This window comes from Ceratocystis lukuohia (genome assembly GCF_044167205.1).
Source record: "Ceratocystis lukuohia strain C4212 chromosome Unknown Supercontig8_pilon, whole genome shotgun sequence".
Lineage (NCBI taxonomy): Eukaryota > Fungi > Ascomycota > Sordariomycetes > Microascales > Ceratocystidaceae > Ceratocystis > Ceratocystis lukuohia.
In genome coordinates, this window is record NW_027263527.1 from 21,536 (window position 1) to 48,597 (window position 27,062).

The following is a 27,062-nucleotide window of genomic DNA, read 5'->3' on the forward strand; positions in this document are numbered from 1 at the left end:
GCTGGGTCTTGAGTGCCTAAAGCACTTTGATCGGGCCACAGCTAAGCGAACGAACAGTCGCTATCGCCTCTTGATCCTTGATGGTCACGAAAGTCACCACTCCGTCGAATTCGAGAAATCTTGCAAGGAGAACATGATTATCACGCTCTGTATGCCTGCTCATGCCTCTCACCTACTTCAGCCTCTTGATGTACGGTGCTTTGGGCCGCTGAAAAGGGCATACAGTCAACAAATAGAGCATTTGATCAGATGTTCCATAACCCACATTTCCAAGAGCGACTTCTTTCCTGCCTTTCACAGTGCCCACCAAGATGCTCATACAGAAAGCAATGTCAAGGGAGGTTTTGGAGGAGCTGGGCTTGCTTCCTTTGACCCAGAAAATGTCATCTCGAAGCTTGATGTTCAGTCACGGACTCCGACGCCTCCCACAGAGGTCACGATACCATCGACCCCTTGGAATGCAAGGACCCCAAAGACAGTGCTAGAGGCCCAATCGCAATCTACTTATCTGCAAGGAAGGATTAGAAATCACAAGAGCAGCTCCCCCGAGTCAATAATTGAAGCTGTCACGCATTTTGAGTGGGCAACAACTGTTATTATGCACGAGATGGTCTTGCTACAGGAAAGGGTTTGACAACTTGAACAAGAGAATAAGAGAGTAGGGCGGCGCCGGAGGCGAAAAAGGACTAGGATGCAAAAAGAAGGGCCTGTGACTATAGGGGAAGCATTACAATCAATTGATCAGATAGATATCGATGCACAGGTAGCAGCTGAATCCTCAAGAGGTAGTCGCGGAAGGTCACAAGGAGCAAAGGTCCGGCAGTCTAGTATTTGCAGAAAGACCGGACATAATGTAAGGACCTGTCAGGAGACATTTGAGGTCAATAAATAATGGTAGAGTGATTGATTTTAATTGATTAGATAAATTGTGGTGTTTCTATTGCGAATTTAATTCAGAGGGTTGGTAAAAGTGCGTCCCTCGCTTATCTGCGTCGCTCGCTCATCATATACGTTATTGTATTCATTCTTTCCTCTCTCCTTCATCAACCCCTGGGTACTTCGACTATGAGATATTTATACTTGGGTTTACAGTTACAGTTACATGTCAAGCAGGCTGGTGACGCGTCTGAGAGGGCAGCGATGGCCAGAGCCTCTGTGCAAATGGGTAGGCTCTTTCCTGACGGATAGGCGAGTCAGCCCCTCGGTCGAAGGAGAGCTCCCAGTGGAGAGAGACGTGGGAGGCAGTCTGCCACAAGGATCTCCAGTCTCCCCCATACTGTACATGCTGTACATGGCGGAACTCTTCAAGAAGCTACCCAGCCTGGTATACGCAGATGATGGTCTGATATATGTTTCGTCGCCATCAGTCCAGACCAACATTACCACGCTGCAAACCTACATGACACACGCGGTGGAGTGGTGTAGGGAAAGTGAGCTGAGGATTGACTGGAGTAAGACAGGAGTCATGCATCTGTACACCGGCCGCAAACTCCCGAGCATGAACACAGGGCTTCGACTCCCAAACGGAACAACGCTGAGCCCAGTGCAGGAAATGAAGTGGCTCGGCGTCACTTGGGACACCAGCCTCAACTCCAAAACCCAGTGCCAAGAGATGGCGACCAAGGCACGCAAGACAGCAAACGTGCTGCGCCGCATCAGCAGAGTCCACAGCGGCGCGCCCCCGAATTCGGTAATGCAGGCAGTGAGAGCATGCATGCTGCCACAGATGACGTATGCGGCCACCACCTGGTTCCCCAGAGCCAGAAAGACCAGCATGGCCATTTTGGAGAAGGTTCTCAGAGAAGGCTTGCGAGCCGCTGTACCTGTCTTCAAGACGACAAGCAAAAAGTGCCTCTACAGATTCGCAGCGTTCCCGAACATGACAATCATTTGCCAGGACATGCTGCGGACAGGAGGAATACGGGCATCAACATGCAATGCAGACCGCCCCCTGTACTGGACGACGATTGACGGGACATCGATGAGGCAAAGGCCCGGCTACCACACCCGAACAGGGACTCGACGAAACTCCGGCCAGAACAGGAAGGACCAGCCGAGTCGCTGGCCCGAAGATCAGACATCTCGGTGGAGCGCTGAACTGGCCGAGACCATATGACATCGGCTGGATGAAGGGGTTACACAGAGGCACAGTCGCCCGGATCCTGGCAGCGCGCTCCGGACACGGCGACTTCAAAGAGTATCACGTGCGGCTCAACCACAGGAACGCAGAAATACACTGCCCAGTCGCAGGGTGCGACCAAGCCAAGACCTTTAGCCATCCGTGGGAGTTGTTAGAGGGCACGGCGCGGGGAGAAGGTGATTTATCGGGAGAGGGAGTGTGGAGGTACGAGTCTGGGTTTCTCTGCTACTTTTCCTTTGCATCCGTTTTACGTTCTGTTCACTGCTTTGTTTCTTTGTTTGATGATTGGTGCTTGGTTTGTTTTCGTTCTTTCTTTGTTTTTTTTTTTTTGTTTTGCCTATTGTACTTTAACCACGGTAGAGCGGAAACGAGCAACAAGGTAACTTGGGAGCATTTGCGCTTCGCTCGCCAAAACTCTATAGTGAACCTTGCAGAGGGTTAATTTCTGTCCGGTAACCAGTCCGGCGTCGTTTGATCTCTGTGATTCCCGTAGACGTTGAATATATTCAAGTTCAATTTCAAGTTCAATCCCTAATTTCCTCGCCACTCTTTTCCAATACTATTCCTGATAGCCTCTCACAGCACCATCGGAATGCATTCATCTCGGCCTCGTTGGAAATATACAGAAGCTGACATGGCTGAGGCTATATTGGATGTCACCGATAATGGCGTCTCAGCGACGGGGGGTGCCTCAAACCACCCTAATCGACAGACTTAACGGTCAGGCGGCTGTGAAAGAGCAAATCCAGCCTAGTCAACGGTTATCCAAGAATCAGGAAGACAAACTGGCTTTCTAGATCCTTAGCCAACAGTCCCTGGGGTACGCCCCATCCCACAATCAGATTCGGGCTTGCGTTATGGGCCTGCTAAGACAACAAGGCGACCAACTGGAATTAGGACGCAGCTGGGTAGCCAAATTCATTCATCGCCGCTTAGACCCCAAGACTAAGATTGGTAGACGTCAGGAAGCCAATAGGTTTGACTCTTTCACGCCTAAAGCGGTTCGCTGGTACTTCGATATCAGGGAGGGGCTGTATGGCTGGATTCAGCCTGAGAACACTATTAACGTTGATGAAGGAGGCATCACGATTGGTTATGGCAAGTATCTAACTCTATTTTCACTATAATTTTGACATTTGACTACCTGGACTCTCTTTGCTAGGACTAGATAGCCTTTTAGTTAGAAGTGCAAACCTGAAGTGCAAGGCTCTACTCAAGGGACTACAAGCTCGGAATTAGACCTCATTCATCAAATTCATTACTGCTGATGGTCATGCCTTGACTCCTGGCATAATATTCAAAGGTAAATAACTCTAGAATCAGTGGTTTCTTGGTGAATTCAGGAAGATTGCTGACTACCATTTCATAACTTCACCAAATCGGGGGACTGATGACCACATTGGAGTTGAATGGCTTGAAAGTGTCTATTTGCCTTCAACCAATCCCAACAACGAGTCTAATTCCAGATTAACCATTCTAGATGGCCATGGGGGTCATGCATTGGTAATATCTTTGTTTACCTGGCTAGAGGCTACTGCTAACTGATCTAAGGACGAATGGATGGGTACAGGTACATTCTTTTTGAATAATATTTACTGCTGCTACCTTCCAGCACGTTGCTCCCATGGACTTCAGCCATTAGGTGATGGAGTGTTTAATGCCTCCAAAGCTGCATATCGCCAAGAACTGGAAAGGTTTGCTTGCCTGACTGATTCTGCTCCAATGGATACGGTCAATTTCATTAGAGCCTATGCCAAGGCTCGTGAAGTGGGAATGGCTAAGAAGAATGTACTCTCTGGCTGGAGAGTTACTGGGAATTGGCCAATTTCTCTGGTCAAAGCTCTGCGGCATCCAGAAATACAAGAGGATAGGCCGAATGACAGTTCGAAGACAAGTCCAGAGCCGGCGACATATTTCAGGTCAGATGATACACCAAAATCTAGCCGCCACATTCGTGACCTTGGGCTTAATAGAACACCAAAGACGCGGAGACAGTATAACGTGATAGACAAAGGCTTTGAAGCGCAGCGGCAGACGTTGACGGCGTATGCCATGAGGATTGCTGGTCTAGAGGAGCAACTGGCCTGTCTGAAAAGAGGGAAGAAGAGGATGGCATTGCCTAATCCCAATAAGCGTTTCATGACTCTAGGTGAAGCTCTCGTCGCTGGAGAAGGCCTTTCCAAAAAATAAAGCGAAAAGAAGCTTGTTGTGGTGAATAACAGCTCGTCAAAGGAGTCAGGGCCAAAATCAGAGGCTGCTTCAGTTGTTGAAGTTAAGGAGGAAAGCATACAACCTCAGCGAACCACTAGGTCTGCGACACAAGCCAAAAGACCTAAGATTCAACAGATATATCAATGGCAAACTCAAATGAAGTTAAAATTCACAAACAACTTTTATTTTGGCTTGATTCTGTGTAAATGAAATAGCTGAGTTTTGGTGGTGGATTTTTTTTTCTTGACGAAAGGGTGGTGGTGCATGGTAACGTACATGTCACCCGAGCGCCGCACTTTTTCCGCCTACACCTAACTTTGCATTTGATCAATTGATTCTCAACAACCTAAGATGCCAGCTACTACTATTGAAGCTAGAACCCTTCAGGCCCTTCAGGCGCTTCAAAATAACTCAAATCTAAGTATCTGACGCGCCGCAAGGACCTATAAAATTGATGAGCGTTGACTACATCGCCGCCAGCAAGGCATCCAATCTCAAAGCGATATCTTCAATAAATCGCGTCGACTATCTGATCTAGAGGAACAGATCCTTAAGAACTTTATTCTCGACCTAGATTCGTGAGGATTTCCCCCCCGGCTTCATGGTGTTAAAGAAATGGCTGATCAATTGCTTGTTGACTACGATGCGCCATCCGTCGGCAAGCGCTGGGCTTCAAAGCTTGTCAAGCGACGCCCAGACCTCAAGACACGTTTTTTTTCGGAAATACGACTATTAGAGAGCGAAGTGTGAAGATCCAACCATTATCCGCGATTGGTTTCAGCTTGTGGTGAACATGATTGCAAAGTATGGCATCTGATCAGATGGTATCTATAACTGTGATGATACTGGTTTCCTTATGGGCACGACTGCAAACAGAATAGTTGTCATGGGCTCAGAAAGGCGTTCAGAGCTCCAGAGCCAATTCTTGAAACCCTAAAGTCTCTTGGGAAGGGCACAAAGGCAGTTATGCATCGAGCTGCTGAGAACAAGGATCTTCAGGAGGCAAATGAGATACTTAGCCAGCGTCGGCAGGCAAAAAGAGCTAGACTACAGAATAGAGGGATCAAGACAGTACTACAAGAAGGAAGGGAAGCAATTGATCAGATGGATATTGATGTGCAGGTAGTGGCTGAATCATCGTGGAGGAGTGGTCAAAGGAGCTCAGCACGACCAGGTATTCAGCGTTGTAGTGTCTGCAGCCAGCCTGGCCATAATTAAAGGGCTTGTCAAGTAGTGATTGAGACATGTGGGGAAGAGTAAAGTGAGTAATTTTAATTGATTAAATGCGTTGTAGTGTTTTTATCGCGATGTTTAAAAGAGAGGTTCAGAAAAGTGCAGCGCTCGGTTGACTGCGGCGCTTACGTTAGCTTAATTGTCCACTTTACTTTTGGGCAGCTACTACGTGGGCATCAGGTTTTTTCTACACGGGCATCGGGCTTGGCTTATGTGGCTGATACTTATACAAAGAAATGCAAAAAGGACAGGATACTCTTTGTGTTGAAGACTTCACTGATATATGATTTCTTTATCCTATGTTATTACTCTTAAGTACTATGATGTAGCTGCACCTACTCAGGAAAACAACCTCATGACAGCCAGTAGAGTAAGGCAGAGAATGGCTGTATAGAGGCTGAGGTCACCTGGGAGCTGGGGGATAATCCTCTCAGAATAGGAAGAAGGGGTGTAGCTGACATCTAGAGAAGGATAGATAAAGATACTGAAGAATAACAAGCTTTGTATCTAATGGACAGAGAGGGAGATTCCATTATATTTAGAGAATGAGAATCAAGTGGTTATATTTGGGTATAAAGGCAGCTCAAATAAATAGTATAGAGACAAAGGTTGTGAAATAGCCCTTCTAGAAGAAGAAATTCACAGCAACTGTAGTGTTGCTACTTGTAAAGAATCCTTGAGATTTGGCCCACTGTTAGTGCACATGCTTCACCGCCTTTATGGGCCTTGTACCTGTAAGCTAGAGCCAATCAGAGTGCATAAAGCCTGATGCCCACATAAGCCCGATGCCCATGTAGAAAAGACCTGATGCCCACGTAGTAGCTGCCTTACTTTTGTAGGCATGATGGAGGGTCCCCCTCAGGTCCACCTTATATGGCTGCTGGATCTTGCCACGCTAAACATTGGTGTTTGGTCATTCGAAAACCTCACATACATACATTATCGATTCTAGTCCGAAATGTTCTATGCTCCACCAAATCCAAAAATTAAATACCGCCCACTGTCCTGGACGCTTCCGGCTGACCCTACCAAGCCGGAAATTCCATACCACTGTGGCGCATCGCTTTCCATCCGAGCACATACACCGCCTCTGCCATTTGGCTTTGGTTATCGCAGAGACATTGTTCCACGCCCAATAGCTGACTGGACAGACCTTGATGGCAAAACCCAGACTGAATGGTGCTCTCAACACCCAGTCATCGACACGCCTCCTCACCCTGATAAAACTATCCACCATCTTCATGTGCTCGAGGAGGTGGCATGCCGTGATGGTCGTGGCGCTCAAGTAGTACGATGCTCTTTAGACGATAGCAGCGATGACACTACCTACATTGCAAAAATATACGACCCTTTATACTATTCATATGTCGATTCATACGATGATCCTACATGGAGGGCTGATCGGGACTATAGTAGTGAAGCTGCAGCATATGAGGAGTTAAAGAGGGCGGGTGTTGATGGCAGCCTTGCCCCCAAGTACTATGGGTCATGGACGTTCGACATGGTGCATCCTGACACACCACAGGCCACACGCTCAGTGCGAATGATTCTTATGGAATGGATCCCTGACTCTGTTACTATGCATAGTATAGTGGAGGGAGGCTTTCGAGGCCGCATGTCTCCTCAGCACCAGCTCGATATTCTTGCTAAAGCTTTGGAGGTCAGGTCGAAAATAGAGTTCTATGGTGTAAGACACCTGGACTTTGCTCCACGAAATGCGCTATTAGTTGGCCCTGACGTATTTTCTTGTATGCCTCGCGTAATTCTGTTCGACTTCAACAGGTCTTCAGTCTTTAGCCAGCCAGGCTGCATCGGATTACCGTATGAGAGCAAGTTGCCAGTTAGTCCTCAGTACTTGTTCTGGGGAAGGTGTCCTGAGGAATTTCAACACTGGACTCCTTACCCTCACTGTGTTGTGCGGGGAGTTTTCTTCGGTTGGCTGAAGTCTTGCTGGGAGAATTCAACAGAGTTTGATGGCCCACCAGCATCTTCACAGTGGCGCCTCAGTCGGTATAAAGATACGCCTGAGTATGCTCCTCCCATTGAAGATGAAGATTGGGAGTCTGGTGCGAATTCAATGCCTTCAAGCTCGCCTTGAAACCAACCTCTGATGAGGTATGAGATTGGACATAGGCTCTGATGGGAATATATAGTGTTCAGCGACCTATGAAGTTGGTTAGTAATAATGACAGTGGTATTATTGAAGTTAGCAATTTGTAAGTTTTGATGTGACTCAATTTCTCGATCCCTATCATCTGCTTTGTCATGAACTCTACATATTATCTAACTTTCCATTATCCTCTGTCCAAGCGTCATAGTTGCATGAGAATATATATATTCGTTTTGAGTACAAAAGGGTGTGTATTTTGTATCATTGTACAATAGGGAATTTTGATGTTAGCAATACACTTACTAAGAAAGCCTGTGAGTGCTCCAGATAAGTCTCAAGTACATTAACGATATACTCGCTTATCAGAGAAGTGTTTAGTTAGTGAACAACTCAGAAACATCTCTCTTAAGGGTATATCTACTACTTTGACCGTAGCATTTATCCACATCAAGCTACACTAAAATTCTTCCCATATATAATCACGAACTTACCTAGATTTTGATATAAGACTATCATAGCCAGGCATAGAGTAGTCTCCTCTCATCCCCTTGATAAAATGCAGTTAACTCCCAATAAGGGATTGATCAATACCTTTAGGGCTAGCTATGATGAATGTCAGCCAGTCTTTGACTGAGTTTACCTAGGGGGGGACTTTTCTCAAGCTTGTCATTGCAATGACATGTTGAGAGGTCGTTTTTTTTTATCTTTATATATAGTTAACAGCTAGTAGCTGAAAGTATAAAAGACAAATTCAAAATTTTCAACAAAGGGTGAGACTCTTGATTGTCGTAGAGTTTATTGAATTCATTCTTCCTTCTCTCCTTCTTCAACCCCTGAGTAATTTGTCAGTAACCTAAGTCAGGGTTACCAGGATTACTAGCCCTAATCCAGTTTACCCAACTGTTAGGGCTAGAACCAGACATCAAGGGTCTTCTTTCAAGGCCCATGTGCTTGATCTAGAACATGATAGTGATGGAAAGATAAGCCGGCTGAGATCTGGTCTGCGGACTAGACTTAGATAGACACACAACAACATGAATAATAACTCATATTCCTTCTTCCTCTTCTTCACGGGACATTCAGTACGTCCTCCTAATAGCTACTGTTACTTTGCTGGCAGTGCCTCCTCTGTATCTTCTACAAGATTTTCCTGCATGTCTGGCTCCACCCAATTATTCCGGCCTAGTCCCTCAACATTTGCATGTCTACCCACTAACAGCTAGCTTGGTTTAGAATGCAAAATAGGGACCTTCCACCTGAGCAGCTGAAGAACTAGACACATGTGTCCTATGCCTTGGATGCTGGGGAGTGGAAACTTGCACTTCCGGAATGGCCTCATAGAAAGAATGAACGATAGTGGTCATGTTGGGTGGTTATGAATGAAGAGAATGAAGAGAAATTGATGTGAGCTTGAACTACAAACTTAGGGCTACTGACCATGAGAGCACACAGTATAACTATATAGTATTTGGCTGGTGCTGTTCTTATGTGTAGGCTGCGTTGAAAACATACTTGCCATGATCTCATTTAGCTATGTTGACTGTTTCGATCTGCCGAGGAGATTACAAAGTCAAAACAACCGCCAATGGGAAAGGTTGTCCATGTCACCATATCCATATGAAGAAAAAGTAGGGACTTAGATGAATCTCACACATAGTAATCCGAATGGATCATGGAATTTAACATACATGTCACCCGAGCGCCGCAGTCAACCGAGTGCTGCACTTTTACCTCCTACAGCTAACCTTTCCTTTGATCAATTGATTCTCAACGACCTAAGATGTCAGCTACTACTATTGAAGCTGGAACCCTTCAGGCCCTTCAGGCGCTTCAAAATAACCCAAATCTAAGTATCTAACGCGCCGAAAGGACCTATAAAATTGATCAGCGTCGACTACGTAGCCGCCAGCAAGGCATCCAATCTCAAAGCAATATCTTCAATAAATGACGTCAACTATCTGATCTAGAGGAACAGATCCCTAAGAACTTTATTCTCGACCTTGATTACTGAGGGCTTCGCCCCCCGGCTTAATGGTGTTATAGAAATGGCTGAACAATTGCTTGCCTACCGCGACGCGCTATCCGTCGGCAAGCGCTGGGCTTCAAAGTTCATCAAGCGACACCCACACCTCAAGACACGTTTTTTTTCGGAAATACGACTATTGGAGAGTGAAGTGTGAAGATCCAACCATTATCCGCGATTGGTTTCAGCTTGTGGTGAACATGATTGCAAAGTATGGCATCTGATCAGATGATATCTATAACTTTGACGAGACTGGTTTCCTTGTGGGCATGACTGCAAACAGGACAGTTGTCATGGGCTCAGAAAGGCGTTCAAAGCTCCAGAGTCAATTTTTGAAGCCCTAAAGTCTCTTGGGAAGGGCACAAAGGCAGTTATGCATCAGGTTGCCCTGTTAGCTGCTGAGAACAAGGATCTTCAGGAGGCAAATGAGATACTTGGCCAGTGCCAGGGGGCAAAAAGAGCTAGACTATAGAATAGAGTGGTCAAGACAGTACAACAAGGAAGGGAAGCAATTGATCAGATAGACATTGATGCGCAGGTAGTGGCTGAATCATCGCGGAGTAGTGGTCAAAGGAGGTCAGCACGACTGGGTATTCAGCGTTGCAGTGTCTGCAGCCTGCCTGGCCATACTTAAAGGGCTTGTCAAGTAGTGATTGAGACATGTGGGGAAGAGTATAGTAAGTAATTTTAATTGATTAAATGCATTGTGGTGTTTTTATCGCGATTTTTCAAAGGGAGGTTCAGAAAAGTGTGGCGCTTGGTTGACTGCGGCGCTCGGGTGATATGTACTTTAGCTGAATTGTCCACTTTACTTTTGTAGGCTTGATGGCTGATTGGTTCTTGGTTTTGCCCAGCGCTTAGGGTCCCCCTCAGGTCCCCCCACCTTATATAGCTGCTGGACCTTGCCACGCTAAACATTGGCGTTTGGTCATGCGAAAACCTCACATACATCCATTATTGATTCTAGTCTGAAATGTCCTATACTCCACCAGATCCAACCATTAGACGCCGCCCAATGACCTGGACGCTTCCGTCTGACCCTACCAAGCCGGAAATTCCATACCACTGTGGCACATCGCTTTCCATCCGAGCACATACACCACCTCTTCCATTTGGCACTGGTTATCGCAGAGGCATTGCTCCACGCCCGCTGGCTGAATGGACAGACCTTGATGGCAAAACCCAGACTGAATGGTGCTCTCAACACCCAGTCATCGACACGCCGCCTCACCCTGATAAAACTATCCACCATCTTCATGTGCTCGAGGAGGTGGCATGCCGTGATGGTCGTGGCGCTCAAGTACTACGATGATCTTTAGACGATAGCAGCGATGACACTACCTACATCGCAAAAATATACAACCCTTTATACTATGCATATGTCGAGTCATGCGATGATCCTACATGGAGGGCTGATCGAGACTATAGTAGTGAAGCTGCAGCATATGAGGAGTTAAAGAAGGCAGGAGTTGATGGCAGCCTTGCTCCCAAGTACTATGGGTCATGGACGTTCAACATGGTCCATCCTGAAACACCAAAGGCCACACGCTCAGTGCGAATGATTCTTATGAAATGGATCCCTGACTCTGTTACTATGCAGTATATATTGGAGGGAGGCTTTCGAGGCCGCATGTCTCTGCAGCACCGGCTCAATATTCTTGCTAAAGCTTTGGAGGTCAACTCGAAAATAGAGTTCTATGGTGTAAGACACCTGGATTTTGCTCCACGAAATGTGCTATTAGTTGGACCTGATGTATTTTCTTGTATGCCTCGCGTAATTCTGTTTGACTTCAACCGGTCTTCAGTCTTCCGCCAGCCAGGCTGCAACATATTACAGTATAAGAGCAAGTTGCCAATTAGTCCTCAGTACTTGTTCTGGGGAAGTTGTCCTCAGGAATTTGACCACTGGACTCCTTACCCTCACTGTGTTTGTGGGCCAGTTTTCTTCGGTTGGCTGAAGTCTTGCTGGGAGAATTCAACAGAGTTTGATGGCCCACCAGAATCTTTAGAGAGTTGGAACAAATTCTATGATGAAACGCCTGAGTATGCTCCTCCCATTGAAGATGAAGATTGGCACTCTGATGGGTAGTTAATTCCTCCAAACTGGCCTTGAAACCAACCTCTTGTGAGGTATGAAATTGGACATAGGCTCTAATGGGAACATATAGTTTCCAGTGACCAATGAAGTTGTTTAGTAATAATGACAGTAGCATTAACGTATATGATAAGCGAGCGACGCAGATAAGTGAGTGACGCACTTTTACCAACCCTCTGAATTAAATTCGCAATAGAAACACCACAATCTATCTAATCAATTAAAATTAACCACTATACCATTCTCTGTTGACCTCGATTGCCTCCTGACAGTTCCTTATTTTATATCTAGTCTTTCTGCAAATACTACGCTGCCGAACCTTTGCTTCTTGTGACCTTCCGCGACTACCTCTCGAGGATTCAACTGTTTACCTGCACATCAATATCTGTCTGATCAATTGATTGTGATGCTCCCCCCATATTTCAAGGCCCTTCTTTCTATATCTTAGCCCTTTTCACCCTCTCGTGCTGCCCTACTGTCGTATTCTCTTGTTCAAGTTGTCGAACTCTTTCCTGTAGTAAGACCATCGCATGCTTAATAACAGCCTTTCCCTACTCATAACGCTTCACAGCTTCACTTATTGACTCCAGGGAGCTGCTCTTATGATTTCTCATCTTTCTGTCATGTCGAAACTTGATGTGCTGCTACAGACTCCAACGCCTCCTGTAGGGGTCACGATACCATCGACCCCTGGACTGTAAGGACCCCAAAGACAGTGCTAGAGGCCCAATCGAATTCTAATTATGTGCAAGGAAGGATTAGAAATCATAAGAGCAGCTCCCCCGAGTCAATAATTGAAGCTGTGGAGCATTTTGAGAGGGCAACAACTGTTATTATGCACGAGATGGTCTTACTACAGGAAAGAGTTTGACAACTTGAACAAGAGAATAAGAGAGTAGGGCGGCGCCACAGGGGAAAAAGGACTAGGATGCAAAAAGAAGAGCCTTTAACTATAGGGGAAACATCACAATCAATTGATCAGACAGATATTGATGTGCAGGTAAACAGGTGAACCCTCGAGAGGTAGTCGCGGAAGGCCACAAGGAGCAAAGGTTCGGCAGTGTAGTATTTGCAGAAGGACCGGACATAATGTAAGGATCTGTCAGGAGGCAATCGAGGTCAACAGAGAATGGTATAGTGATGAATTTTAATTGATTAGATAGATTGTGGTGTTTCTATTGTGAATTTAATTCAGAGGGTTGATAAAAGTGCGTCGCTCACTTATCTGCGTCGCTCGCTTATCATATACGTTATACTCTTCCCCAGATGTCACAATCACTACTTTACAAGTCCTTGAATTATGGCCAGGCTGGCTGCTGACACCACAATGCTGAATACCTGGTCGTGCTGACCTCCTTTGACCACTACTCCGCAATGATTCAGCCACTACCTGCACATCAATATCCATCTGATCAATTGCTTCCCTTCCTTCTTGTACTGTCTTGACCCCTCTATTCTGTAGTCTAGCTCCTTTTGCCCGCTGGCGCCGGCTAAGTATCTCATTTGCCTCCTGAAGGTCTTTGTTCTCAGCAGCAACCTGATGCATAACTGCCTTTGTGCCCTTCCCAAGAGACTTTAGGGCTTCAAGAATTCACTCTGGAGCTTTGAACACCTTTGTGAGCCCATCACAACTATTCTGTTTGCAGTCATGCCCATAGGGAAACCAGTCTCATCAAAGTTATAGATATTATCTGATCAGATGGGAAATCGGAAAAAAATCCCGCAACTCCCTTTACTTTCCCCTTTTCAACTATTTCTCAACCACCAAATATGCCACAGTTGAATAAAGAAAGAAATATAATTCTCGCCCTTCAGGCCCTTCAAAATGACCCAAAATTACGCATTTATTGCGCTGCAAGGATATACAAAGTCCCGCCTGGTACCCTCTATGATCGATATCATGGCAAGCCTTCTTGAAGCGATATTGTCCCTAAATCGCGCAAACTATCCGATCTAGAGGAACAGGCTATTGTTGAATACATTATCAACCTAGGGTCTCGAGGATTTCCCCCACAACTACGTAGTGTTGAAGAAATGGCCAACCGACTGTTTGGCGACCGCGACGCGTCACGCGTTGGCAAGCGCTGGGCTTCAACTTTGTCAACCGACAGCCAGACCTCAAGGTGCATTTTAATCGTAGATACGACTACAAGAGGGCCAAATGCGAAGATCCAGCTATTATTCGCAGTTAGTTCACGCTTGTGGAGAACACAATTGCAAAATACAGTATCGGGTCTACAACTTTGATTAGTGATAAGGCTGCGCCTGGGATATAGTGGGTATGCGCCCCACTTATTAAGCCCTTAAAAACCCCTCTTACATTCAGTTAGTTTGGATAGTTTCTTCTCCTTTTCCCCTCAATGCACGTATTCTGATTATCCGAACCTGCTACAAAGAACATCTTGTATCTAACCTGTGACATCTACGTGCATTTACCTTTTATTACACAACGAAAGAAAACCCTCGACACTATGTCACCAACCACGAGACGAACGAACCCCAAACGAAACACCAACGAGCCCACGAACGAACCAGAACCCTCAGACGAGCAACAAACTACGGACGAGTAAACAAAACCGAAGCACATGGAAGAAATCGTTGAGCAACTCCTGGCGAAGATGAAAGCCTTGGAATGGGAACGTTCTGGAAGAGAAAACATCCAAAAGCGACCACGCGCCATCATGCCCGACGTTGAAAAATTCGACGGAAAAAGTTACATGCGTTTTCGCATGTTTATGACTGACATCAAGGAAAAGCAGGTCGTCGACTGCGAGGCTCTTGGTGGTGAGAGGGGATTCGTCTCCTACGTTTACAGCCGCCTCACTGGCCGAGCGCGGGACAGAATAGGTCCATACATGGGGTCCTACTACTCCACTCCAGATGATGCGAAAGCACTGGAGACCTTCTACGCTTTCCTGGAAGAGACCTTTTCCGACCCGACGGCAGAACAACAAGCCGCCGAACGCCTAAACACCACCAAGATGGGAAACCGTCCCATCGAGGAGTACATTGCCCAGATGGATTTGCTATTCCTACAAGCCAATGGTGCAAACTGGCCTGACCTGGTGAAGATCACCAGCTTGAAACAGGGCTTGTCTGTTGCAGTCTCGATGCAGATGCAGTCCATGAAGTTCCCCGACAAATACACTGAATTCAAAAAGGAACTTCTCGCACTTGGCACCTGGATGAAGACTCATCACCGAAAGGTCAAGAACGAATCGAGTTCAACTCGCAGTTTCCCATCTCGGAGTAAGGGAACCCACACCCGAGTTCACAGCTCAAAAGAAGATGCCAGCAAAAAAAGGGCAGAGTGGGTTTCACAGGGTGAAATCAAGCAACGACGTGAAGAAGGGTGGTGCTATCGATGTGGGATGGCTAGTCACATGATTGAAAGTTGCCCATACCAGCCTGCGAGGCCACCCAAGACTGAGAATGCTGGGGTCAGGGTTTATTTATCACAGTCTCAACACAAATGCAGGCCATGAAGTGAGATCAAGCAATAGCGACAAGAAGGACGGTGCTATGACTGTGGGATGTCCAGCCACAGGATAAATAGCTGTCCATGATAGTCAGCAAGGCCACCCAAGACTAAAGATTTGTCATGGGTTGGATACAAGATGTTCTTTGTAGCAGGTTCAGATAATCAGAATACGTCCATTGAAGTGAAAAGGAGAAGAAACTATCTAAACTATCTGTAGAATAGATCTTTTGTTTGAATCAGTTAATTTATTAAAGATTTTACTTCACAAAATTCATGAGAATTTGTAATAGGCTGTCAACCCTTTCAATGGTGTTCAGTCAACAGAGGTGGGTCTTGGCTTTGAAGGAGTGGGGCATGTATGGGATGCCACCACACAACAGGGTCCAACTATCTAGCTGGGCCTTCACAGGCGGAGGGGAAAACTGTTGAATAGACCTATATCTCTATCTTCAAATAAATTTCAATTAACCCGATCATATTTGCTAGGTTTCTCTAACTTCATTTTTCCAGCTGTTTGACTTTTATACTTGACTTTCAGGGCTTGAATACTTCTGCGTGTATTCAGCCACAATGCATAGGTTTCTGCATAATTGCCAGTCATGTGTTTGAGGCGTGTAACCTAATGTCAGTAACCTAAGCCAGGGTTACCAAGTTTGCTGCCCTGATCCAGTTCGCCCGAACGTTAGGGTTAGTGTCAAACATCAAGGGCCTTCTTCCAAGGCCCATGTGCCTGATCTAGAACATGGCGGTGATGGACATATAAACCGGCTGAGATCCGCTCCTCGGTCTAGAATTAGATAGATACTGAACAACTTCAATAATCACGTATTCCTTCTTCCTTTTCTTGACAGGACATTCCAGGATGTCCTCCTAATATCTACTGTTATCTAAGAATGCCCCTTGCATGAAAGCAAGCTGCACATGTGCTACACAATTAATACATTCTATACTAGTTATAGGTAAGAAGGGATAAGGCTACTCGTAGTGTTTTACGGAGCTCCGTGACGCCGCGTAGTACTGTGTAATATGTTGAAACAGGAACCCCGATGGTTGCACCGATGTATGGGTTAAAATGTCATTTGAATGGAAAATATCTCTAGTCTTTTCTTGGAGAGAGGAAATGGGGGCTGTAAGGAGACACTATATCTAAGGCGAACTTATAACGAGAGGTTTGTCACACTTCAGTGGCTTGTCTCTAAAGGCATAGTTGATGAATTCTTGATCTGTCCTATAGCATTTTTCATCTTGTGCTTTCTTTGCTGGATATCATGTCTTGGATGAATGAAACAAGACACAGTGGTCACTGTTATAGCCTGTGAAGTCAAGGGGCTATCCCTGAGCTCCGGGTTATTCGTCACCTCTATAATGACTTCAAGGCAGGCCTACGCATAGCAGGACGCAGATTTCATCATTTGTTGTAGAATTCCTTGTATTGATTGTTCACTGTCTCCTTCATCAGCCCCTGAGTACGTCGACTATGAGATACATACACATGGGTTTGCAATTACATGTCCTTTCCTGCACGTCTGTTTAGTCATGTTCTGACATTATGATATCGCCCTAACACATACAGGCGCAGCCCTAACATTTTCCATCAAGCCCAACCGGCCCCAAAGAGATAGGCTAATGCAGACTTGACCATGAAAGACGCTGGGTGGCTTTAGCCATCAAGAGGTCCTAGAAGCAGCAGTAAGAATAACTGTGCAGATAACACAGCTCGTTTGTTGTGGACACGAGCCTCTAGCCAAGGAGACTTTGTGTAAGCCGCCGTGTGATACCTCTGACAAGGGAAAAAGCTCAATAGGTGGACGTGAAGGCAAAAAAACGTGGCTGTAACCCCAAATATAAATCTCTCATAGTCGAAGTCCTCAGGGGAGAGGACAAAAGTTCGACGGATACAAGCAATATCATGACATTCACCCTCGCTTAATAACTATTTCAAAGGGCAGTGTTTCGCAAAAATCTGCATTGCAACAGGGTGGTAATGAGGTGGAACGAGAAATGAAAGACGGAACAATGCAAGAACTCTGCATATCAGTGACAAACCGAGGTAGAAAAGGCAGCCATCATATCTAACCAACTTCTTTGAAATAAGTGGCAGTGAGAATAAAGGCAAGAAGCGGAAATGACATTAAATAGGAACCGCAGTCACGAGGAAGCGGGTAACTATATGCATCTACCCCCGTATTACTGTAGCCGTCCTGTGGCATTGGCTTGTACTTTCTGTGATAGGGCCCTGGCAGCAACAGACCAAGCCCCAAAATGCTATCTTGAGCCCTTTCCTGCATATATCCCATGTCTCTGGTTCACGCCTCTACAGGCCTGGTATCCGGGAAACAAATGGAAAGGCTTGCTACCCACCTCGCCAGAACTACCAACCTTTATACGAGGCTCAGTAACATGAAGTAAGGCTCTAACAATAACTAGCCTTATCAAAAGACTCATTTTCTATTCAGAGATCCCCTCAAGTACATAGTAATACTATGGCTAATAGCCTAATCCGTGAAAGGATCTATTGGCTCCAGTGCTCACCTGTTCTAACCTAGTAGTTCTGCAAAGCTTCTTGGATTTTCGAGCTCATGAAAACTTTGCGAAGCTAGCCCCAGAGCGTTACCACTGTCCGGCATTTCCAGTAGAAGTGTTTCATGTTGAGTAAAATTTCCTCTTGTCGCTATGGCGTTGATGTACCTTTCCATCAGCTGCCAGTTTTCAGTGAGGTAGTTGCGAGTGTGAGAGGATATCTTGCTTGCCTTCTTCCATTCTGAAAGCGTGATATCTTTGAGGCCATTGTCAACATTGAATCGATAATAGCCTCCAATACCACTGTACTTGCTTTGTAATCTCAAAGCAGCGGCTTTAGAGGTAGTGGCCATACTCGCTAGAGCTTTGATAATAGAGACTCGTTTGTCCTTGATCTCGATAACATCTCCAAGACCTGTGCCAATGCTTAGAATTGTCATCTCTCGACCTGGGAATTTCTTCTTAGCCTCTTCAATAAGAGCCTCACATGGATTGTTGTGGCCAAATCCAGCGTCGATGAATTCAACTTCGTCTCGGCCGACTTTGATTGACTTGAAAAAGGTGGTCGCTGCAGACGTCGCTCTAGCCACCTCCCAGATCTTAGATTCTGCGAAGGTAGTAGAATCATCATACGTGGTGAATAGAGTTGGGAGTGCGTCAACATTGTCTTTCGTTATTGCCAGGACAACACTAGATGATTATGATAATGGGTTAGGCATATGGGCTATTGGATTTATACGGCCAGGACTTACGTTTTGGTGCATGAATTGTCATGTAGTGGCTGGTCCTCATGTTTGCAAACATTAGTTGTAGGCTTGCCTGCCTGCCGGTGCTTTATACAGCTTTGCATTGTGCAGTTTTCTCGAATCGCTCGTTTGATGGCGCCCTCTAGTTTCTTTGCTGAGAAAGTGCCCGAGGGAGACACTGGAATGATCTTTCTCCGCTTGGGAGTGAAAGCTGTTTCGGCAAGCTTTCTATAGGTTCTAATGCACTGGTCGACCGTCATCCCTAGCCGGCCAAGCATTATAGCGATGATGCTTTCACAATATAATCATGAGCCAAGAATTCCATAGCTGTTAGAAGAAACTGCGAGAAACATACCCTCCGGTGCTTGTACCGCCAATAAGGTCAAATCTTTCGCAAGGCCTTGGGATATCGGACAAGCCCTCAGCGACCTTGATGTTCTCCATGATTTTCTCAAGGATCAAAAGGCTAGAGAGCCCACGGATACCACCGCCATCTGTGATAGTTAGCAGCAAGATAGCAAATCTAGATCGGGGCAGCATCATACCGAGTGAGAGAATCCTCAGTGACTGTGTAGTGTTGGAGGCCATTTTGTGTTGGTTAGTTGAGAGATACGAGTGAAGGGAGGCTCACGAGAGAATCTTTTTGGCAGAGAGACTCAGGATTGACAGAGATTAAAAGGTGTTCTAAGACAGGGGTTCTTTCATGTACCCACACACCTCAAGAGTCCATAACATAAGTTCATTCAGACATGATGTGAAGGCTTTGTATTTTTGTAGCAGTGAAGAGACCCCTATAAGCTTATTCCAAAGCCTTAAATCAAACATCCTTCTCCCTTTCTCTTTTACCTCCGTACATAATGATCGAGGTATTCCTAACCCTGACGTAAAATAGTTGGTCAGCAATGTACTTTAATTTACTACATATTCCTTGCTTCTATTCTGAGGCATAAGCTTGAAGACAGTCGGCTGTGCTGACGTCAACGTGGCTATAAAGCTCCAGAGCATGGTGAAAAGAAACGTTGCCACGGAAGTTGGTACTACCTTTTCCCTACAGACACTCCCTATTCATAGAAGAGAGCCTTGAGTTCCAGCCCTCTAACTGGAAAGATTGGTTGTATTCCCTATACCCGCAAAGGCCTGATTTGCACTGCACACCTAGACCTCAACAAGTATTGCAGAGTTTTTACTCTTCATGTATAACTTCATAGCCTTACCTTTGACCAAATACTCTACTCAATGTGTCTATCTATGGAGAGCATACTCAACAAGAGATAGCCACAGCCCTTTTCAAGCACCTTGAACATAAACGACTTTGCTTCTAGTCTGTGTTGTCTATATGCGGGACCATTCTCTTTATTTACATGAATTTATTGATTAGGCGAAATAGTGGCACAATCTTGCGAGCTTGATACATACCAGGCTAACGGCATATTCAAGTTATCAGCCTCTTTTGCAGTATGAATATTACACAACCACCATTCTTGGCTATTGTTTTCTCTTTTCCTCATTGTTTTGCCTGAATGGCAATGCCAAAATTTAGTTATGCTTTAATACTGTTTCTACAGCTATCTAGCCTAGCCATTAGTTGGATGTTTAGTTTTCGAGATTCATCAGACGTTCTTCTTCTATACCATCTCACAAAACCTCGGCAACTCCTAATCTCCTGGTCCCATGACCTTTGCAACAAGCATCATGAGCTTGACCACGTACCCTTGTGGGATTCCCAGCCATTCAGGATCCATTCTTTATGTACTATCTGACCGCTAATACTAGCAGAGGAGGTTGTTGCTTATGATGGTGACTATTGGAACACGGTTTTACTGTTTTATTCACTGACAGAATGCCGAGGGATATTGCAAAGCCAATTTTCTGTGTGACCTTGTCGAACACGCTCCTTTTGCTTAGAAACTTCAGCATCAAAAACTTCTCGCTTAATTTCCAAAAGCTCTTGAATAATATCAAAAACCTTTTTCAAGTGACCAGTACCTCTGACCAAATACCTTTTCAGCTCACGATGTGCTGACTCTGTCGGAGATGTAGTTCGTTGGCCGTAGTTTCTGATATTCGTGGTAAACCAGCCTGCCTACTCTTGATGTGTAGAATAGATCTTAATGTTTGAATCAGTTGATTTATTAAAGGTCTTACTTCTACACTACGTCCGTGGACTTCATCCCTTTTGTATTGTGCTCATGAGGATTCATGACAGGGTGTCATCCCTTTCATGGGTGTTCAGCCACAAGAGGTGTGGGTCTTAGTTATGAAGAAGTGTGGGGCATGTATGGGGCGCCACGTAACCTGTATAGTGCGCCACGCAACATGATGTACTGGCCAAAATTCACATTTTATCAAGATATATGACTGACTATCTGATTGGCTGGATTGTTGACAAATCTGCTATGTGATTGATTCAATTACTTGGTGTGTGGGGGATTAAAATTTCTAGGTGCGAATAGGAATTCTCTATATATATCTCATAATCGAAGTACTCGGAGGTTGACCAAGGACAGCATGAAGAATAAACACAAGCAATTCTACGACATCCACCTTGGCAAGGTTGGCTCTTTTTTCATTTCTTCTGATCAAGGCCCCATCTTCCTCTGCTCCCAGCTCTCCTTGAACCTGTAGTCATCTTCTTTGTGTCTGATAAGTTAGAAACAGAAATATTTTGGCTTGCCTGAGTTCTTCATTTCTTGTTTCAGTTTCGAGGAATGAGTCTAGTTGGGCTCTTTCTGTCTAGTTGATGGCAACATAATCCCATCATCAATTCTTCCCATAATGACATTCCATGTGCTTCTTGTCTGCGAATATGTCTTTCGAAAATAAGAACGTGGAGGCAAGTGGCACAAAAGCTGGCCGAAGATAAGATAAGAAGGGACTTGGCCGACAAGCACTTTAGATCGTTTCTTCCTTTCCCCCTCATCTGACAATAAAGTCACCATAATCGGAAAGCTGTGTAGCAATTACAAGTGCCGTAAGAAAGATGAAGACTTGAGTGTGTGGCGAAGTTTCTGATTGATAAGCGACAGACAGGGGTGAGGCTTGTCATTACAAAGAGGCTTTTTCGACAACGACATATGTGCAAACAGACCTCACTTCAACTGCATTTTAATTATTAATCTAGGGACCGCAGGCATCTGAACGCAGTAGAGTGAAACAAAAGGGTTTTCCATACTCACATCTGAGAGGTCTTTGGGGGTTTTTTCCTACTTCAGTATCCTGCCCCCTTTGGGTTTGTCTGCCTTGGTGGTTTGATGAATCTAGTGTGCAAATTTCACTCATCTTCAAGGTAAAAAGTTACTGTGCATTTGGCCTAATGGGCCACCTTCAAGTCTAATGGCCGCCCAGTCGATGGTTCGACTGCTAATTATGCATATTCATCTGCAAGGCTTCATCCCCAATGCAACGGTTACTAATGCAGAATCTCTATTGGAAACTCGATGCATAAGTGAAAGACCAATTGGAGGAGAAGAGTGCTAGAAAGTTCTAGGTATATCCCATGATTTAGTGCTTCGGACATTCGGCGCTAGGATGAGGAAAGCTATACTTAAACTTGACCTCCTGAGCAAGAGGCAAGAACATGGGGCTTACGCCCTATCACAGTAGTTATCCTTGATGTTTTCTCTGCACATGGACCCCTCGCAATGGCAGAAGCTTTGCCAGCTCCAGTATTTCCATTATCTTCATCGTTCTCAGTCCTGCTGAGTCTAAATAATTAGGGCGATGGGATCTCCTGGTGATTGGGATACAGGCCGTATGGGAAGAGCTACACACTCTTTTGCCACACTACACAGCATGAAGCTGGCACATGTCATGACCCCCTCTACCCACTACGTTTAACTCGAACAAGATCGTCATTAGTAAGGAGGGCGGAAATTTTGGGAGTGCAGATTTCTTGGCAGACGACGCAAAGTCAGAGCTCTGAACCGCTCTTCTTTTCAATCATTCCGGCTTCGATTGTCTGACAGCGATTTCTTCCAGCATACCGAAAATGGTGAAGCTGGAGTCCTATAGGCACTCTCTGGCGGGCTTGCGCCGTGCCTAGAGCCTCGACCCTTTAGTTCGACCGCACCGAAACGGCATTACAGTAGCTTGTCGATTAGAAATAGACAAAACACCCCTGGGAGTGGATCCACATCACAATCTAGCCATGATCGATATCACATTACAAATCAAGGTCTGGTTAGGAACGAATATTCCGCAATCCATTTTCCTTTTGATGAGAATTATAAATGAGGCACTACGCATCTAAAGGTGGTTGTCTGTAACGAAACAAATGCCCTTCATCCTTTGACTTAAACCTCTCCTTCGCCCAACAGCACTAACAACAACAACAACAACAACAACAGACTTCTTTATTCAACTTACTCCCCTTTTTCATCATGACAAAACTTTTCAATATCGGCATCATATCTGGCAGCCAAAGGCAGATACAAGTAGGCAGTCAAATCACAGATTGGGTGCAAGGAATCATTGAGAAGCACCTTGGCCACGGCAGCGCCATTGGATTGCGCCAAATCAGCATCAAAGATCTCGATCTACCACTCTATGATGAACCTTACCCGCCATCTCAGATTACCAGCTCCGACCAGTACACAAAGGAGACCACGAGAGCTTGGTCGAGGATCGTTGCTCCTCTGGATGCATTTGTCATTGTTACACCCGAGTACAATGTAAACGTCCCAGCTGGTCTGAAGAATGCCCTCGACTTGCTCTACTTTGAATGGACAAACAAGCCTTTTTTCATCATCAGTTACGGAGGAATGGGCGGAACATTTGCTTACGACAATTTGAAGCGCTCTCTAAGCTTCGCTATCAAGGCTCGTGTGGTGGAGACCAGGCTTAACTTGGCATTTGGTCCATCTCAGAATGGGATTTCCGCCAAGGCTGTGGCGGGGCAAGACTTGGGCCTGTCAGTAACTGACGATGAAACTCTGTGGGCCGACAAGAGGGGGGATGTTACGAAAGGCTGGGATGAGCTGATCAGCTTGCTAAACTCAAAGTCAGCGGAGTAGTCAGATACTTGACCGGTAGTATATGGATGAATTCGTCGTGATATGCATTGTTACTGTCTGCTGTACATAGTATCTAGTCTGATCAATCCCTTCTTCATATTAGCAGAAGTGACGACCTCGTTGGTTAGATTAGGATCCTGGCTTTTCAGTCCGGACAATAGCTCAGTCCATTTAGTACCTTGGGATATAATATATGATTGTTAGATATTCTGGATGTTAGCCGTGGCTGCACTATGTTATGTTACGTATCTTTCCGGCCCAATGTCACGGGTTAGCTGTAGATGTTTCACGTACACAACTCAGAGATGCCCAGAGATTATCATCAAGGAGAAAAGAGAAGAAGCTATATAAGTTGCCCAAATGAGCAAGACGTTTCATCATAGCGTAGTGTCTTGCGTGCGTATTCTGCAAGTATTTTGTGGGGCTCGTGTAACATCCACTCACAGGCTCAGTCTTGATGTCAGCCTCTCTTCTTCTCCTCCCTTCCTGTTATTTGGTTTGGCTTGTAGATCTCTTTCCATTGTTGCAGTGCGAGTGTGTTATAGAAATACTCTGCAGGTTCCCATGTTGGTTGTTGCCATTCTTGCCACTTGACCTTGTACTGCAATAGTGTTTCCTTTGGTCGATGATCTTTTTAAGGGAGGGTGGTTTTGAGGTTTTCATGTAAAATAGATCTTGCAAGGCCCGGGGTTTTATCTTGACACGCTTTAGGTTCAGGTGGGTAGCAGTATTTTCATTGATGGTGGCAAAGGAGTTACAACCCTTGTCTATCAAAGCTGTGATTGCATGTCGGGAATTCACGACCACACTTGTCCGGAAAGTCCAGCCAGTCATCTTCTCTTCAAACTGTACCCATTCCTGTTTCAATGGCTTGTGTGACGGGCGATTTTCAGCTACGCACATTAGTTTTCCGCCCTAGAGTTCACTCCACTCTCAGCTTCCACCACACCACGTCTCCCAGATCCTGGGCTTTCTACTGTGGGTTCACCTGGCCAGTATTCGCTCTAGCAGCTGTGCGTCGGGCTGGGTTGATCGCGGCCGATAGGGGGCACCGGGAACTTCTACACCCAGGGCGGGCACACCGCAAACACACCTTGGCTGCTTTTCGAGCCATAATTTCCTCTGTTGATACCCATTTGGCTCGCTTCCCTTTGAGCTCCTGGTCAGTTAAGAATTTCTTGCCTGAGGAATCACAGGAAGGCCTTGAGGCATGTGCTGAGTAGGACTGGGTCCAGTCCATAGGCACAACATCAGGTGGCATTGGGGCTGCTGGTCCCAAATTCCCAGTGACTACTTTCAGGGCCTCCTCGTTCATGGAACATCGCATGACCAATTTACAGTACTGATCGAAGTTCAAGTCGTCAATTGCCATTAGTGACACCAGGGTGCGTAGATTCGGGTTCATGACATTTAAGAGCATGGAGATCTTGGCAGTATCATGCCAGGACAGTCCTCCGATTTGAGCCAGGTGGCCTAGGAACACAGGGAAGAATTCTTGGAACGGGGTGTTTCCTTGGGGGGTTTGTAACAGGGCCAAATTATAACTGAATGAATTTTGGCGCTTGTATATTTTGTCAAGATGTTCAAATAATTTGGCAACCTCTGGCCTGGGTGAGCTCCGGAGTTGTATAACGAGCTTCACGCAGTCTGCTTTGGCTGTACCCTTCAAGTAAGAAAAAATATAGATCAGTTGAGCCAGGGGGGTGCCTATGGCTTCTCCATCTATGAGGATCTTGTTTGTGGCTTCCAAGCGCCAACACTCATATTCATTCTGGTTCCCATCAAAAGTGCATAGTTGGGGTAGAACTTGATCTTGCGGTAAAGACGTATTGGTATTGGTGGTGGGGAGGGGTTCCTCGAACTGGGACTGGCCTGAGAAAGAGGCAGACCCTTGAGTCCCGTCGCGGCCAAGGTTGATGCTATCCATGGTGTAGGGTGTAGGGGGTACAATAGGGGGCACAATAATGATGATGAAAAAAAAACGAAAATGTAGAATGACAGAACAGTTTCTATTAAATTTGTTGCCAGTGCTAAATGTTGATTTCTCAATAAGAAACTCTGCCTTAAAGCGTTTTAATTCAATAGAAACTAAAGAGAAAAGGAAAAAGCAGAAAAGGACTAAAGGCTAAGGTATGCCTCCATCAAGTGCTCTGCCTGTTGCGCGCTGTGCGCCCACCCCACAGTTGTTGGCAAGGCTGGCGTTGTAGGGGGTGCGTTGACAGTTGGCAAGGCTGACGTTGCAGGGGGTGCGTTGACAGTTGGCAAGGCTGACGTTGCAGGGGGTGCGTTGACAAGTTGGCAGCCAGCAATGGTTTACTGAAAATTCTGTTGAATGAAAGCGGGGATACAAATACAAGTAGGACACAAGGCACTTAGTTTGAGACTTCTTATTTCATATTTAGATTTTTCCAAATAAATCGCTTCAAGGTATTTTCACTGAGCATTCAGCGTTAAACACCGGCAACACTGCCGATTGTCAAGGACACGTACTTTTTTTGTTGGATGAACTACATGTGAGGATAAGTATTGTGGGGAATCTGCCTTCAGTCACCAGGATTGCCGACCCTGATCCAGTTCGCCCAAGCGTTAGGGTTAGTGACAGACATAGACATTAAGGGTCTTCTTGCAAGGCCCCTGTGCTTGATCTAGAACATGGTAGTGATGGATATTTAAGCTGGCTGAGATCCGCCCCTCGGACTAGACTTAGATAGATACAGAACAACTTCAACAATCACTTATTCTGCTTCTTCCTCTTCTTCACAGGAAATTCAGTACGCCCTCCTAATATGTACTGTTAGTCACTGCATCTAAAGCTTTCATGGATGAAGATCCAAAGTTCTTTGAATGGATGTACTAGCCCCATATAGCCTTGGAGTTTGTCTTTAAATCCTGGCATATTGTGTGTCGCCCGCCCTGATTAGCTTCTAATTGGCCCGCAACCACGATGAATGATGCGACTGCCCAGCCTTCAGTATTAATCGCCTGAAGAACTGTGACCCGTTCCCGGCTTCCAGGCTGCAATGATTTAGCCTATCCACGCCTTTCTGTACCTGTGACGACAATTTCACTTGCAATGACACCCATCATAAGACCAGTGTGATCAAAGTTGTAGACGTCAGTGAGGCTGATGCCATATTTTGCAATTGTGTTCTCCACAAACGTGAACTAACTGCGAATAATAGCTGGATATTCGCATTTAGCCCTCTAGTAGTGACATCTACGATTAAAGCACGTCTCGAGGTCTGGTTGTCGCTTGACAACGTTGGAAGCCCAGCGCTTGCCGACGCGTGATGCGTCGCAGTCGGCGAGCAGTCGGTTGGCCATTTCTTCAACACCACGTAGTGGCGGCGGGGGAAACCCTCTCGAATCCAAGTCAGGAATGAACTTGACAATGACCTGCTCTTCTAGATTGGATAGCCTGCGTGAGTTGGGGATGGTATTGCGTTGACATTGAATTCCATTCTGTCGGCGACGAAGGGCATAATAATCCA

General features: G+C 45.7%; 7 protein-coding genes across 7 annotated transcripts; 5 read left to right on the forward strand and 2 right to left on the reverse strand.

The window, feature by feature from the left end:
* Nucleotides 1-1,102: 1,102 nt before the first annotated feature.
* On the forward strand, nucleotides 1,103-2,116 carry HOO65_080010 (putative double-stranded RNA/RNA-DNA hybrid binding protein; the record flags this gene model as incomplete). The annotated part of the gene is made up of 1 exon (XM_071001396.1): nucleotides 1,103-2,116. One exon carries the CDS (start codon nucleotides 1,103-1,105, stop codon nucleotides 2,114-2,116), a length of 1,014 nt encoding a protein of 337 aa, XP_070856241.1.
* Nucleotides 2,117-6,542: 4,426 nt separating this feature from the next.
* HOO65_080011 (Protein kinase-like domain protein) lies at nucleotides 6,543-7,682 on the forward strand (the record flags this gene model as incomplete). The annotated part of the gene is made up of 1 exon (XM_071001397.1): nucleotides 6,543-7,682. The coding sequence occupies one exon, from the start codon at nucleotides 6,543-6,545 to the stop codon at nucleotides 7,680-7,682; it is 1,140 nt and encodes a 379-aa protein (XP_070856242.1).
* A 3,008-nt stretch (nucleotides 7,683-10,690) lies between these two features.
* On the forward strand, nucleotides 10,691-11,806 carry HOO65_080012 (Protein kinase-like domain protein; the record flags this gene model as incomplete). Its single annotated transcript, XM_071004332.1, has 3 exons — nucleotides 10,691-10,997; nucleotides 11,037-11,419; nucleotides 11,555-11,806. 3 exons carry the CDS (start codon nucleotides 10,691-10,693, stop codon nucleotides 11,804-11,806), a joined length of 942 nt encoding a protein of 313 aa, XP_070856243.1.
* Nucleotides 11,807-14,493: 2,687 nt separating this feature from the next.
* HOO65_080013 (uncharacterized protein) lies at nucleotides 14,494-15,364 on the forward strand (the record flags this gene model as incomplete). The annotated part of the gene is made up of 2 exons (XM_071004368.1): nucleotides 14,494-15,061; nucleotides 15,291-15,364. 2 exons carry the CDS (start codon nucleotides 14,494-14,496, stop codon nucleotides 15,362-15,364), a joined length of 642 nt encoding a protein of 213 aa, XP_070856244.1.
* A 2,466-nt stretch (nucleotides 15,365-17,830) lies between these two features.
* On the reverse strand, nucleotides 17,831-19,147 carry HOO65_080014 (FabD/lysophospholipase-like protein; the record flags this gene model as incomplete). Its single annotated transcript, XM_071004301.1, has 4 exons — nucleotides 17,831-18,503; nucleotides 18,566-18,787; nucleotides 18,915-19,053; nucleotides 19,105-19,147. The coding sequence occupies 4 exons, from the start codon at nucleotides 19,145-19,147 to the stop codon at nucleotides 17,831-17,833; spliced, it is 1,077 nt and encodes a 358-aa protein (XP_070856245.1).
* A 3,791-nt stretch (nucleotides 19,148-22,938) lies between these two features.
* On the forward strand, nucleotides 22,939-23,571 carry HOO65_080015 (NAD(P)H-dependent FMN reductase LOT6; the record flags this gene model as incomplete). The annotated part of the gene is made up of 1 exon (XM_071001398.1): nucleotides 22,939-23,571. The coding sequence occupies one exon, from the start codon at nucleotides 22,939-22,941 to the stop codon at nucleotides 23,569-23,571; it is 633 nt and encodes a 210-aa protein (XP_070856246.1).
* Nucleotides 23,572-24,544: 973 nt separating this feature from the next.
* Nucleotides 24,545-25,498, reverse strand: HOO65_080016 (Retrotrans-gag domain containing protein; the record flags this gene model as incomplete). The annotated part of the gene is made up of 1 exon (XM_071001399.1): nucleotides 24,545-25,498. The coding sequence occupies one exon, from the start codon at nucleotides 25,496-25,498 to the stop codon at nucleotides 24,545-24,547; it is 954 nt and encodes a 317-aa protein (XP_070856247.1).
* Nucleotides 25,499-27,062: the final 1,564 nt, after the last annotated feature.